Source organism: Pseudophryne corroboree, chromosome 9 (assembly GCF_028390025.1).
Source record: "Pseudophryne corroboree isolate aPseCor3 chromosome 9, aPseCor3.hap2, whole genome shotgun sequence".
Taxonomy (NCBI): domain Eukaryota; kingdom Metazoa; phylum Chordata; class Amphibia; order Anura; family Myobatrachidae; genus Pseudophryne; species Pseudophryne corroboree.
Genome location: NC_086452.1, coordinates 326,485,547 through 326,500,440, shown reverse-complemented (window position 1 = coordinate 326,500,440; position 14,894 = coordinate 326,485,547). Strand labels below are relative to the sequence as shown.

Below are 14,894 nucleotides of genomic sequence, written 5' to 3'. Positions count from 1 at the left end.
GTCGCCGGAACCAGCTGAGACTTTGGAATATTCAGAATCCAACCGTGCTGGTGTAGCACCTCCTGAGATAATGCTACGCCGACCAACAACTGCTCTCTGGACCTCGCCCTTATCAGGAGATCGTCCAAGTATGGGATAATTAAAACTCCCTTTTTCCGAAGGAGTATCATCATTTCGGCCATTACCTTGGTAAATACCCTCGGTGCCGTGGACAGGCCGAACGGCAACGTCTGGAATTGGTAATGACAATCCTGTACCACAAATCTGAGGTACTCCTGGTGAGGATGGTAAATGGGGACATGCAGGTAAGCATCCTTGATGTCCAGAGATACCATGTAATCTCCCTCTTCCAGGCTTGCAATAACCGCCCTGAGCGATTCCTCAGCGTCATGCGGCGGACTTAGCAGAAGAAGCGGGGGAGGACTTTTGTTCCTGGGAAGTGGCTGTATGCTGCAGCTTTTTTCCCCTACCTCTGCCTCTGGGCAGAAAGGACGCGCCTCTACCCCGTCTGCTCTTTTGGGGGCGAAAGGACTGCACCTGATAATACGGTGCTCTCTTTGGTTGTGAGGGGACATGTGGCAAAAATGCTGACTTCCCAGCTGTTGCTGTGGACACTAAGTCTGAAAGACCATCCCCGAACAACTCCTCACCCTTATAAGGCAAAACTTCCATGTGCCTTTTAGAATCTGCATCACCTGTCCACTGCCGGGTCCATAACCCTCTCCTGGCACAAATGGACAGTGCACTTATTTTTGATGCCAGCCGGCAAATATCCCTCTGTGCATCTCTTATGTAAAAGACAGCGTCTTTAATATGCTCTACGTTTAGCAATATAGTGTCCCTGTCTAGGGTGTCAATGTTTTCTGACAGGGAGTCTGACCATGCAGCTGCAGCACTGCACATCCATGCTGAGGCAATAGCTGGTCTCAGTATAATACCAGTGTGTGTATATATAGCTTTCTGGAGAGCCTCCTGCTTTCTGTCAGCAGGTTCCTTTAGGGCGGCCGTATCCTGGGACGGCAGTGCCACCTTTTTTGATAAGCGCGTAAGTGCTTTATCCACCCTAGGGGGTGTTTCCCAACGTGACCTATCCTCTGGCGGGAAAGGGTACGCCATTAGTAATTTTTTTGAAATTACCAATTTTTTATCGGGGGAAGCCCACGCTAGTTCACACACTTCATTCAATTCTTCAGAAGGGGGAAAAACTACTGGTAGTTTTTTCTCCCCAAACATAATACCCTTTTTTGTGGTACCTGGGGTCACCTCAGAAATGTGTAAAACATTTTTCATTGCCTCAATCATATAACGAGTGGCCCTATTGGACATTACATTAGTCTCTTCGTCGTCGACACTGGTATCAGTATCCGTGTCGACATCTGTGTCTGCCATCTGAGGTAGCGGGCGTTTTAGAGCCCCTGATGACTTTTGAGACGTCTGGGCAGGCACGGGCTGAGAAGCCGGCTGCCCCGCATTTGGCATGTCGTCAAATTTTTTATGTAAGGAGTCGACACTTTCGCGTAATTCCTTCCACAACTCCATCCACTCCGGTGTCTGCCCCGCAGGGGGTGACAACACATTTATAGGCACCTGCTCCTCCTCCACATAAGTCTCCTCATCAAACATGTCGACACAGTCGTACCGACACACCGCACACACACAGGGAATGCTCTGACAGAAGACAGGACCCCACAAAGCCCTTTGGGGAGACAGAGAGAGAGTATGCCAGCACACACCAGAGCGCTATATAAATCAGGGATTAACTAAATTATATCCCCTTATAGCTGCTATATGTATATTGCGCCTAAATTTAGTGCCCCCCCCTCTCTTTTTTACCCTTTTCTGTAGTGTAGACTGCAGGAGAGAGCCAGGGAGCTTCCTTCCAGTGGAGCTGTGAGGGAGAAATGGCGCCAGTGTGCTGAGGGAGATAGCTCCGCCCCTTTTTCGGCTGACTTTTCTCCCGCTTTTTTATGGATTCTGGCAGGGGTATTTATCACATATATAGCCTCTGGGGCTATATATTGTGATATATTTGCCAGCCAAGGTGTATTTATTGCTTCTCAGGGCGCCCCCCCCCCCAGCGCCCTGCACCCTCAGTGACCGGAGTGTGAAGTGTGTATGAGGAGCAATGGCGCACAGCTGCAGTGCTGTGCGCTACCTTGGTGAAGACTGATGTCTTCTGCCGCCGATTTTCCGGATTCTTCTTGCTTCTGGCTCTGTAAGGGGGCCGGCGGCGCGGCTCCGGGACCGAACACCAATGGCCGGTTCCATGCGGTCGATCCCTCTGGAGCTAATGGTGTCCAGTAGCCTAAGAAGCCCAAGCTACCACCAGTTAGGTAGGTTCGCTTCTTCTCCCCTTAGTCCCTCGCTGCAGTGAGTCTGTTGCCAGCAGATCTCACTGTAAAATGAAAAACCTAAAATATACTTTCTCTCTAGGAGCTCAGGAGAGCCCCTAGTGTGCATCCAGCTCAGCCGGGCACAGGATTCTAACTGAAGTCTGGAGGAGGGTCATAGTGGGAGGAGCCAGTGCACACCAGGTAGTCCTAAATCTTTCTTAGCTGTGCCCAGTCTCCTGCGGAGCCGCTATTCCCCATGGTCCTTACGGAGTCCCCAGCATCCACTAGGACGTCAGAGAAATACGGGGAAAAAAATGACATGGGATCCCCCGTATTTTAACAACCAGCACCGGGCTCTGCGTCTGGTCCTGGTGCAAAAAATACGGTGGACAAAACACGTAGGGGTCCCCCGTATTTTTAACACCAGCACCGGGCTCCACTAGTCAGAGAGATAATGCCACAACCGGGGGACACTTTTATATCGGTCCCTGCAGCCCTGGCATTAAATCACTAACTAGTCACCCCTGGCCGGGGTACCCTGGAGGAGTGGGGACCCCTTAAATCAAGGGGTCCCCCCCTCCAGCCACCCAAGGGCCAGGGGTGAAGCCAGAGGCTGTCCCCCCCATCCAAGGGCGGCGGATGGAGGCTGATAGCCAAGTGTCAAAAAAAAGAATATTGTTTTTTTGTAGCAGAACTACAGGTCCCAGCAAGCCTCCCCCGCAAGCTGGTACTTGAACCACAAGTACCAGCATGCGGGGGGGGAAACAGTGCCATGTTTACACATGGGACCCCGACTGCCGGACCCCCATGACTGCTGTCAAAGAGGGTCCCTTCAGCCAATCAGGGAGCGCCACGTCGTGGCACTATCCTGATTGGCTGTGCGCATCTGAGCTGTCAGGCGGCGCATAGGCGCTCCATTATAGTAAAATGGTGGGAACTTTGCGGTCAGCGGTTAACCGCGAGTAACCTCAACTGCTGACCGCAAAGTTCCCACCATTGGATACAATGTGCTACAGTGTATCTCGAGTGCGCCGCCTGACAGCTCAGACGCGCACAGCCAATCAGGAGTGTGCCACGACGTGGCGCTCCCTGATTGGCTGAAGGGACCCTCTTTGACAGCAGTCACGGGGGGTCCCGGCAGCCGGGGAAAGGGGTCCCATGTGTAAACATGGGACCCCTTTCAGTGCGTGGATCGTGTTTTGCAGTTTTTTATTTTGTCAAATACGTGGATTACAAACTAAGAAGAGGACAGATCTACACTGGATTGTCGTGAGTATAATTTTATTTACAGGTACCCCGTGGATTATACGTGACCGAGCCTCGTGTCAACATAGGTAAGTATGAGTGTATGTCGGTGTGCATGTATGTAATAAAGTTATACTGTCACGGTGTGTGTGTACTGTTTTTATTTGTTTTTTTTTTGTAGTAGAACTACAGGTACCAGCAGGCCCGTTCCCCCCCCTGCATGCTGGTACTTGTGGATCTCCCAAGTACCAGCTTGCGGGGGAGGCTTGCTGGGACTTGTAGTTCTGCTACAAAAAACAATATTCTTTTTTTTTGACACTTGGCTATCAGCCTCCCATCCGCCGCCCTTGGATGGGGGGGGACAGCCTTGGGCTTCACCCCTGGCCCTTGGGTGGCTGGAGGTGGGGACCCCTTGATTTAAGGGGTCCCCACTCCTCCAGGGTACCCCGGCCAGGGGTGACTAGTTGGGGATTTAATGCCACGGCCGCAGAGACCGGTATAAAAGGCTGTGGCATTATCTCTCTAGCTAGTGGAGCCCAGTGCTGGTGTTAAAAATACGGGGGACCCCTACGTGTTTTGTCCCCCGTATTTTTGGCACCAGGACCGGACGCAGAGCCCGATGCTGGTTGTGAAAATACGGGGGATCCCATGTCATTTTCCCCCCCGTATTTTTACAACCAGGACCGGATCAAAGAGCCCGAGGCTGGTTATTCTTAGGAGGGGGGACCCCACGCATTTTTTTTCAGGATTTTTAACCCATTCCCACTGAAAAACATGCTCTGATCTCTCCATATCATTTTAGTCAGTAAAAAAAAAAAATATTCTTTTAAAAAATATATTAAATTATACTTGTGGCTCCTAAATAGACAAACCAAGTAGATAATCCCTTCTAATATAAATAGATATGCTATTAGCAATCAAAAAAACACAAAAAAAAACATGTTTTTTTTAAATATTATTAGATCACGACAGCAAAATGAGGCGGGCTGAAATTGACGAAATGACTGTCGAAAAGCACTGTTGTCGAATCGACATTCTTCAATTGAATATACTTTTGTCGAAAAGCCGCATTTTTACCACTGCAGACATGTCGAATTTTAAAAATGTCGAATTGCAAAAAGTCGAATCTGAAATGGCAGGTTTTTTGACGAAAAGTACTGTATTGCATTGTCGAATCCAATTCGACAGGTTTTTTTGTTGAAAATGCCCCGTTTTTCGACATTTGCGGCAATTCGACCGCAATTGCATATGGCCTTCTGTCTCTCACAGTTGAAGTGTACCAATGATGGAAATTACAGACCTCTCTCATCTTTTTAAGTGGGTCAACTTGCACAATCGGTGGCTGTCCAAATACGTACGTGTGTATATATATATATATATATATATATATATATATATATATATATATATATATATATATATATATATATATATATATATATATATATATATATATATATATATAATAAGAATTTACTCACCGGTAATTCTGTTTCTCGTAGTCCGTAGTGGATGCTGGGAACTCCGTAAGGACCATGGGGAATAGCGGGCTCCGAAGGAGGCTGGGCACTCTAGAAAGATCTTAGACTACCTGGTGTGCACTGGCTCCTCCCACTATGACCCTCCTCCAAGCCTCAGTTAGGTACTGTGCCCGGACGAGCGTACACAATAAGGAAGGATTTTGAATCGCGGGTAAGACTCATACCAGCCACACCAATCACACCGTACAACTCGTGATATGAAACACAGTTAACAGTATGAAACAATAGAGCCTCTCAACAGATGGCTCAAAAATAACCCGATTTAGTTAACAATAACTATGTACAAGTATTGCAGATAAACCGCACTTGGGATGGGCGCCCAGCATCCACTACGGACTACGAGAAACAGAATTACCGGTGAGTAAATTCTTATTTTCTCTAACGTCCTAGTGGATGCTGGAAACTCCGTAAGGACCATGGGGATTATACCAAAGCTCCCAAACGGGCGGGAGAGTGCGGATGACTCTGCAGCACCGAATGAGAGAACTCCAGGTCCTCCTCAGCCAGGGTATCAAATTTGTAGAATTTTGCAAACGTGTTTGCCCCTGACCAAGTAGCTGCTCGGCAAAGTTGTAAAGCCGAGACCCCTCGGGCAGCCGCCCAAGATGAGCCCACCTTCCTTGTGGAATGGGCATTGACAGATTTTGGCTGTGGCAGGCCTGCCACAGTATGTGCAAGCTGAATTGTACTACAAATCCAACGAGCAATAGTCTGCTTAGAAGCAGGAGCACCCAGCTTGTTGGGTGCATACAGGATAAACAGCGAGTCAGATTTTCTGACTCCAGCCGTCCTGGAAACATATATTTTCAGGGCCCTGACAACGTCTAGCAACTTGGAGTCCTCCAAATCCTTAGTAGCCGCAGGCACCACAATAGGCTGGTTCAGGTGAAACGCTGACACCACCTTAGGGAGAAACTGGGGACGAGTCCTCAATTCTGCCCTATCCATATGGAAAATCAGATAAGGGCTTTTACATGATAAAGCCGCCAACTCTGACACTCGCCTGGCTGAAGCCAAGGCCACTAACATGACCACTTTCCACGTGAGATATTTCAGATCCACGGTTTTTAGTGGCTCAAACCAATGTGATTTTAAGAAACTCAACATCACGTTGAGATCCCAAGGTGCCACAGGAGGCACAAATGGGGGCTGAATATGCAGCACTCCTTTCACAAATGTCTGAACTTCAGGTACTGAAACTAGTTCTTTTTGAAAGAAAATCGACAGAGCCGAGATCTGTACCTTAATGGAGCCCAGTTTTAGGCCCATATTCACTCCTGCTTGCAGGAAATGCAGAAATCGACCTAGTTGAAATTCCTCTGTTGGGGCCTTTTTGGCCTCGCACCATGCAACATATTTCCGCCATATGCGGTGATAATGCTTTGCCGTAACATCTTTCCTGGCTTTAATAAGCGTAGGAATGACTTCCTCCGGAATGCCCTTTTCCTTCAGGATCCGGCGTTCAACCGCCATGCCGTCAAACGCAGCCGCGGTAAGTCTTGGAACAGACAGGGGCCCTGCTGCAGCAGGTCCTGTCTGAGCGGCAGAGACCACGGGTCCTCTGAGATCATCTCTTGAAGTTCCGGGTACCACGCTCTTCTCGGCCAATCCGGAACCACGAGAATTGTGTTTACTCCTCGCTTTCTTATTATTCTCAATACCTTTGGTATGAGAGGTAGAGGAGGGAACACATAAACTGACCGGTACACCCACGGTGTCACTAGAGCGTCCACAGCTATCGCCTGAGGGTCCCTTGACCTGGCGCAATACTTCTCTAGTTTTTTGTTTAGGCGGGACGCCATCATGTCCACCTGTGGACGACCCCATTGATTTACAATCATTTGGAAGACTTCTGGATGAAGTCCCCACTCTCCCGGGTGGAGGTCGTGCCTGCTGAGAAAGTCTGCTTCCCAGTTGTCCACTCCCGGGATGAACACTGCTGACAGTGCTAGTACATGATTCTCCGCCCATCGGAGAATTTTTGTGGCTTCTGCCATCGCCGTCCTGCTTCTTGTGCCGCCCTGTCGATTCACATGGGCGACTGCCGTGATGTTGTCTGACTGGATCAGCACCGGCTGGTGTAGGAGCAGGGATTTTGCTTGACTTAGGGCATTGTAAATGGCCCTTAGTTCCAGAATATTTATGTGAAGGGCAGTCTCCTGACTTGACCATAGTCCTTGGAAATTTCTTCCCTTTGTGACTGCCCCCCAGCCTCGTAGGCTGGCATCCGTGGTCACCAGGACCCAGTCCTGTATGCCGAATCTGCGGCCCTCCAGAAGATGAGCACTGTGCAGCCACCACAGAAGAGACACCCTGGTTCGTGGAGACAGGGTTATTAAACGATGCATCTGAAGATGCGATCTGGACCACTTGTCCAACAGGTCCCACTGAAAAATCCTGGCATGGAACCTGCCGAATGGAATTGCTTCGTAAGAAGCTACCATCTTTCCCAGGACCCGCGTGCAGTGATGCACCGATACCCGTTTTGGTTTTAGGAGGTCTCTGACTAGAGAAGACAACTCCCTGGCTTTCTCCTCCGGGAGAAACACTTTTTTCTGGGCCGTGTCCAGAATCATTCCCAGGAACATTAGACGTGTCGTGGGGACCAGCTGTGACTTTGGGATATTCAGAATCCAGCCGTGCTGGCTCAGCACTTCCTGAGATAGTGCTACTCCCACTAACAACTGTTCCTTGGATCGTGCCTTTATTAGGAGATCGTCCAAGTATGGGATAATTAAAACTCCCTTTTTTCGAAGGAGTATCATCATTTCCGCCATAACCTTGGTAAATACCCTCGGTGCCGTGGAGAGTCCAAACGGCAGCGTCTGGAATTGGTAATGGCAGTCCTGTACCACAAATCTGAGGTACTCCTGGTGAGAATTGTAAATGGGGACATGCAGGTAAGCATCCTTGATGTCCAGGGATACCATGTAATCCCCCTCGTCCAGGCTTGCAATAACCGCCCTGAGCGATTCCATCTTGAACCTGAATTTTTTTATGTATGTGTTCAAGGATTTCAAATTTAAAATGGGTCTCACCGAACCGTCCGGTTTCGGCACCACAAATAGTGTGGAATAGTAACCCCGGCCTTGTTGAAGTAGGGGTACCTTGATTATCACCTGCTGGGAATACAGCTTGTGAATCGCTGCTAGCACCGCCTCCCTGTCTGAGGGAGCAATCGGCAAGGCGGATTTTAGGAAACGGCGGGGTGGAGTCGCCTCGAATTCCAGCCTGTATCCCTGAGATACTATTTGAAGGATCCAGGGATCCACCTGTGAGCGGGCCCACTGATCGCTGAAATTCCTGAGGCGGGCCCCCACCGTACCTGGCTCCGCCTGTGAAGCCCCACCGTCATGCGGCGGACTTGGAAGAGGAAGCGGGGGAGGACTTTTGTTCCTGGGAACCTGCTGTTTGCTGCAGCCTTTTTCCCCTGCCTCTGCCTCTTGACAGAAAAGACCCTCCTTTTCCCCGCTTGTTTTTCTGGGACCGAAAGGACTGAACCTGATAAAATGGCGCCTTCTTAGGCTGTGAGGGGACATGGGGTAAAAATGCTGACTTCCCAGACGTTGCTGTGGAAACTAGGTCGGAGAGACCATCCCCAAATAATTCCTCCCCCTTATAAGGCAAGACTTCCATGTGCCTTTTGGAATCTGCATCTCCAGTCCACTGGCGAGTCCATAAGCATCTCCTAGCAGAGATAGATAATGCACTTATTTTAGATGCCAGCCGGCAGATTTCCCTCTGTGCATCTCTCATGTATAAGACTGAGTCTTTTATATGGTCAATTGTTAGCAGGATCGTGTCTCTGTCTAACGTGTCAATATTTTCTGACAGTTTATCTGACCATGCAGCGGCAGCACTGCACATCCATGCTGACGCAATAGCTGGTCTGAGTATAATGCCTGAGTGTGTATATACAGACTTCAGGATCGCCTCCTGCTTTCTATCAGCAGGTTCCTTAAGGGCGGCCGTATCCTGGGACGGTAGTGCCACCTTTTTAGACAAACGTGTGAGCGCTTTATCCACCCTCGGGGGTGTTTCCCAACGTAACCTATCCTCTGGCGGGAAAGGGAACGCCATTAGTAGCTTCTTAGGAATTACCAATTTCTTATCAGGGGAAGCCCACGCTTCTTCACACACTTCATTTAATTCATCTGACGGGGGAAAAACTACAGGTAGTTTTTTCTCCCCAAACATAATACCCTTTTTTGTGGTACCTGGATGTAAATCAGAAATATTTAACACCTCTTTCATTGCCTCAATCATGCAGTGAATGGCCTTAACGGGCATTAAATTTGACTCATCGTCGTCGACACTGGTGTCAGTATCCGTGTCGACATCTACTTGTGCCACCTGAGATAACGGGCGTTTCAGAGTCCCTGATGACTTTTGAGACACCTGGACAGGCACGAGCTGAAGACTCGGCTGTCCCACAGTCGGCATGTCGTCAAATTTTTTATGTAAGGAGTCTATACGTGCACTCATTTCCTGCCATAATACCATCCACTCAGGTGTCTGACCCCCAGGGGGTGACATCCCTGCTAAAGGCATCTGCTCCCCCTCCACATCATTATCCTCCTCAAACATGTCGACACAGCCGTACCGACACACTCCACACACACAGGGAATGCTCAAATAGAGGACAGGACCCACAAAAGCCCTTTGGGGGGACAGAGTAAGAGTATGCCAGCACACACCAGAGCGCTATATATATATATACACAGGGACTAACTGAGTTATGTCCCTAATAGCTGCTTTTTATATAATATACTGTATACAGTGCCAATTTTAATGCCCCCCCCTCTCTTTTCCCTCTTACTGTACTGTAGAATTGCAGGGAAGAGCCAGGGAGCTTCCTTCCAGCCGAGCTGTGAGGGAAAAATGGCGCCAGTGTGCTGAGGAGATAGGCTCCGCCCCTTTTTCGCGGCCTATTCTCCCGCTTTCTATGGGATTCTGGCAGGGGTATTTACCTCATATATAGCCCCAGGGGCTATATATTGAGGTATTTTAGCCAGCCAAGGTGTTTTTATTGCTGCCTCAGGGCGCCCCCCCCCAGCGCCCTGCACCCTCAGTGACCGGAGTGTGAAGTGTGTATGAGGAGCAATGGCGCACAGCTGCAGTGCTGTGCGCTACCTTGGTGAAGACAGGATGTCTTCATGCCGCCGATTTTCCGGACCATCTTCTTGCTTCTGGCTCTGTAAGGGGGACGGCGGCGCGGCTCCGGGACCGAACATCAAGGCTGGGCCTGCGGTCGATCCCTCTGGAGCTAATGGTGTCCAGTAGCCTAAGAAGCCCAATCCGGCTGCAAGCAGGCGAGTTCGCTTCTTCTCCCCTTAGTCCCTCGCTGCAGTGAGCCTGTTGCCAGCAGGTCTCACTGAAAATAACAAATTCTAAGACTATAACTTTCTAAGAGCTCAGGAGAGCCCCTAGTGTGCATCCAACCTCGGCCGGGCACGAAATCTAACTGAGGCTTGGAGGAGGGTCATAGTGGGAGGAGCCAGTGCACACCAGGTAGTCTAAGATCTTTCTAGAGTGCCCAGCCTCCTTCGGAGCCCGCTATTCCCCATGGTCCTTACGGAGTTCCCAGCATCCACTAGGACGTTAGAGAAATATATATATATATATATATATATATATATATATATATATATACACACACACCCACACACACCCACACGTATCTATACATACATTTTTAATATACAGGTATACATATTTATATTCTAATACTGTTGCTTAATACATGTCCCTCCACAATAAACTTACCTGCAGACTTTAGAAAACAATACACGGATGGTGGCTAGAACCTTTTACACTAGTCCTCCCAGATTGGTCCTGAGTAAAAATTGCCCTTTCTCCAGCTGTTTCTCTTTGTCCTCCAGCTTTGTGAGGCTCTGATTGTTCCTAAATTCTCGACGCACATATGAGGCGTAGTAGTCACGATCAGTAAACTGAAGTTTGCGCCCTTCTCGCAGCAGGGCACGATACAGAGTCAGTACAGCATCACGGGACCAGCCTGCCATGGCAGGAATATACAAATAGCTGGCCCTGCCAGTCTGAGGAAAGGGACATACAAACAATGTGATATGGTTATGCATTCAAAAGCAAAAACATATTTTACACATATATACATACATACTATGCACTTAAAAGATAAGTAAAATCTATTTGGTTCATGTTCAATATTGTATGACAGGGGTTCTCAAACACGGGTGGTCTTCTGTATGCCGAATGCCGGGATCCCGGCGCACAGTATACCGGCGCCGTAATCCCGACACCCGGCATACCGACAGATATTCTCCCTCGTGGGGGTCCACGACCCCCCTGGAGGGAGAATAAATAGCGTGGAGCGCATAGCACGCCACCGTGCCCGCAGCGTGGCGAGCCCGCAAGGGGCTCATTTGCGCTTGCCACGCTGTCGGTATGCCGCCGGTCGGGCTCCCGGCGCAGGCATGCTGGTCGCCGGGAGCCCGGCCGCCAGCATACCATACTACACCCCTCAAACACCTCACCTGCTGGGTGACCTGGAAAATGTTTGGGGCAGGGCTCACTGGATTAAAACTATTTTTTTTTTTTTAAACACTCTTTTATTATTATGCTGTGACTACTGGCAGGGCACAGTGACTTCTTAAAAAAAAACATATTACACTAAAAATACTAGTGTTTTTATTCAAAATGTTTAATGCCAGTGCTACTGTGTGACTCCTCCTTGTGTGCGTGTTTCTCTAAAACGTGCTTTTGCATTTTCCATTACTATTCAGATTTATTTATTATTATTATTATTATAATAAAATCACTGGCATGAAGCGTGGCGAGCCCATGAGAGGACTCACTGCCAGGATTCCGGCTGACAGGATGCTAATGTCGGTATAATGACAGCCGTCATCCTGTCTGCCGGTCTCCCGTATGTAATCTGTCCTAATAAGTAGGACTAATGTTTAACATTAACTTCATATTATTTTCAATTAAATCTACCTCTGAGTGTACTTTGTATGTATTAATATGTTTAGTCTACCTACATATGTAGGTAGACTAAACATGTAATAGGAATAAGTAGCTGTAAAAAGTGGTTTTATTGAAAGATGTAAAATAAATAAAATCAAAGCCTTATAACAGTATTAATGTTAGAAAGCATTAAAACATGGTTCATCACTGCTTCTAATATATGATTAATTTCTTTCATTAAAACATTAATGCAAAAAAAACAACAACAACAAAGTTTAAATCAAATAAAAGCTTTTTTTTGTTAAACTTTATTATTATTATTATTTTTACAACTCTGGTTTGGGGTCCTGAGGACAGAGTATGACAACAGCTACTGTATGAAAAAGTACTACTACATTGTATAAAATTATTTATTACTCTAGCAGTAGATATCAAATACAGGTTACCTGCCAGCTGCTGCAAAACAACTGCCAACATATTCTTACAAACTGGGAGTGTAGTTCCACATCAACAGCAGCCCCTCAGAATTCCTAAATCTGTTGTTAATGGTGCAACACTCCCCAAATGCAGAATAAAATTGCACATTGATAAACGTTTTTATGGTTGTGTGATAGTTTATAAACATGATTTTTTACAATATATTTATTTAATACATATTTTTAACACTATGGGGGGTATTTATCAATACTTGGAGACAGAGAAACTTGTGAAGGATAAAGTACCTGCATTCAGCTTCTGCCTTACATTTTGTAGGTTGTGTTTGAAAAATGACAGTTAGGAGCTGACTGGCTGGTAGTTTATCTCTCGCAATTTTATCTTTCTCCAAGCTTTGATAAATATCCCCCTGAATCTAAATAGCAATATTGGACAATTCCTGGTTGCTTTTTTGCACATTATAATGCCATAAATGTCACATTAACCAGTAATTTATTGAAATCAAATGTGTTTCCATCAGTAGTTTGATATTTAGGCAAAAATTAACAAATGTAAAAAAATAAATAAACGTAACCTTTTTATTTCACTTTTCCTTTTTTTAATATGTCTACTACAAAGTAACCAACAGGATTTTAGATGTTACTCTGCTGCAACAAAGTATCAGGGTAAAAAGGAGTTATGGGGCCCTTCATACTGATAGGTCAGCGTTATATTAAGTAAAGGGCTAAGGTCGTTAACCCTTTACTAGACATTTGTATGATGAGACATGTTATACTGACATAAGATATCATGATACGGCTATTATTTATGCTCGGACATGAGCTCACCCTCCACTGACCCAGCTTTCTTTGGGGAACAACTGCCTTGCCGCTCAGAGAACTACCGCTCAGGGTCGCCGGTAATATATCGGAGCTTCCGCTCTCTCCAGGAGGTTGGTAAAATTCTTCCGGCTTCCATAAACCATAGAGAGGACAGAGCGCACTCACCAGAAACAATCTGGAGAAATGAAGAGCGCCCTGGCGCGTTGAATGCTGGGATACTAGGCTAACCGACCCGTTACTTGTTAAAAGTGGCTCTAATAGAAGCTGCATAGCACAGCGCTGATAGTATAACACAGTACGGCCTGTCTGTCAGAGTAGTCACTAAGTGCTGGCTTTCTCACTTTAATCATACACAGTGACTGATAAAAGCAAGAAGCATTTTACTCGAAGGCAGAGACGAAAAGGCACATTATCCTATAGGGAGCAGAGGTGAACTTCAACTCCAAACCTAAAAGCCAAATAATAAAACTGCTATGGTATAGTTAGGCAGGTGGGTCATACATTCTATTCTGTGTTGGGGTCCATAGTCTCCACAGAGTTAACAACCTTGGGTATGGCTGGTGGAGAGGTGACAGACCCTCCAACATGACACGCCCCACTAGGTACAAAATGCTCTGTTCCTGGACTTCCCTCTTAATTTGTGATTGCCATCACCTGTAAAGAAACGGATTTCTTATCATTTAACTAGTTCAACACAGGTGATGGAAATCATGAATTAAGAGGGAAGTCCAGGAACAGAGCATTTTGTACCTAGTGGGGCGGGTCATGTTGGAGGGTCTGAGGTGACAGGTAAAATTCTGGTGCATGGTTTTCCAATAGGAGTCAGAATTGTGTTTAGCCATATATGAAAAAAACGTAAGCTCCGGACCCTCAATTTTGATCAAAAATGAAAATTTCTAAAGTGTCCCAATTCCTGCTTTAAACTGGGGCATATTCAATTAGGGTCGAAAGCTGTCGTCTGTCGAAAAGACGGCAGTTTTCGAATTTTTAAGGTCGAATCGTGATTCGACCTATTCAATCCCAGCCAGTGGCGTCAGAAGGCGGGTGTGGCCCGCACCCAGGTATCACCCACGGAAGGGGTGACACCAAGTGCTGGCCCTTCTGCAGTGACAGGAGCCGAGTGCTGCAGTGTGATAATCCTCTGCAGCACTCGGCTCCTGTCACAGAAAAGGAGCCGGCACTGCACGTTGCCTAGTCACCGGGGGCAGCCAGCATTTCCGAGGAAGCTGGATACACCCCCTGAGTGAAGAAGAGGTGACCTGCGAGGCCACGCCCCTTTAACTTAGCCATGCCCCCTTTCCGGCTGGCCGTGGCTCCGGCGGGGTGAGTGTGGGAAGAGGGGGGTGGAGTGTAGTAATGCAGAGTGCGCATCGGGTGTACCCACACCTGGTGACGCCTCTGATCCCAGCTGTTGATATTCGACAAGTCGGGGAATTCGACTTGTCGAATAGTACGTGAATCGGTGGTATAGCTGCCGATTCACGTACTTTTGAGTGAAACGGGGCCAAATTCTACAGGATTTGGCTCCGTTTCCGACCATCTCAGTCCGACATAAAAAAATGTCGGACTGAGAT

General features: G+C 47.5%; 1 protein-coding gene across 2 annotated transcripts; it reads right to left on the bottom strand.

Moving 5' to 3' along the window:
- Nucleotides 1–10,929: 10,929 nt before the first annotated feature.
- LOC134958132 (mitochondrial ribosome and complex I assembly factor AltMIEF1) lies at nt 10,930–13,530 on the bottom strand. Of its 2 annotated transcripts, none has more exons than XM_063940511.1 (2): nt 13,327–13,530; nt 10,930–11,175 (listed from the first exon to the last, which is right to left on the bottom strand). In XM_063940511.1, the coding sequence occupies exon 2, from the start codon at nt 11,140–11,142 to the stop codon at nt 10,930–10,932; it is 213 nt and encodes a 70-aa protein (XP_063796581.1). In that variant the 5' UTR covers nt 11,143–11,175; nt 13,327–13,530. The 2 variants fall into 2 exon arrangements, with proteins under 2 accessions (XP_063796581.1, XP_063796582.1); XM_063940512.1 differs by having other exon boundaries at nt 13,338–13,427.
- Nucleotides 13,531–14,894: the final 1,364 nt, after the last annotated feature.

Coding starts and splice junctions, on each gene's coding strand:
- LOC134958132 (XM_063940511.1), bottom strand. CDS start 11,142: ATGGCAGGCTGGTCCCGTGATGCTGTACTGACTCTGTATCGTGCCCTG.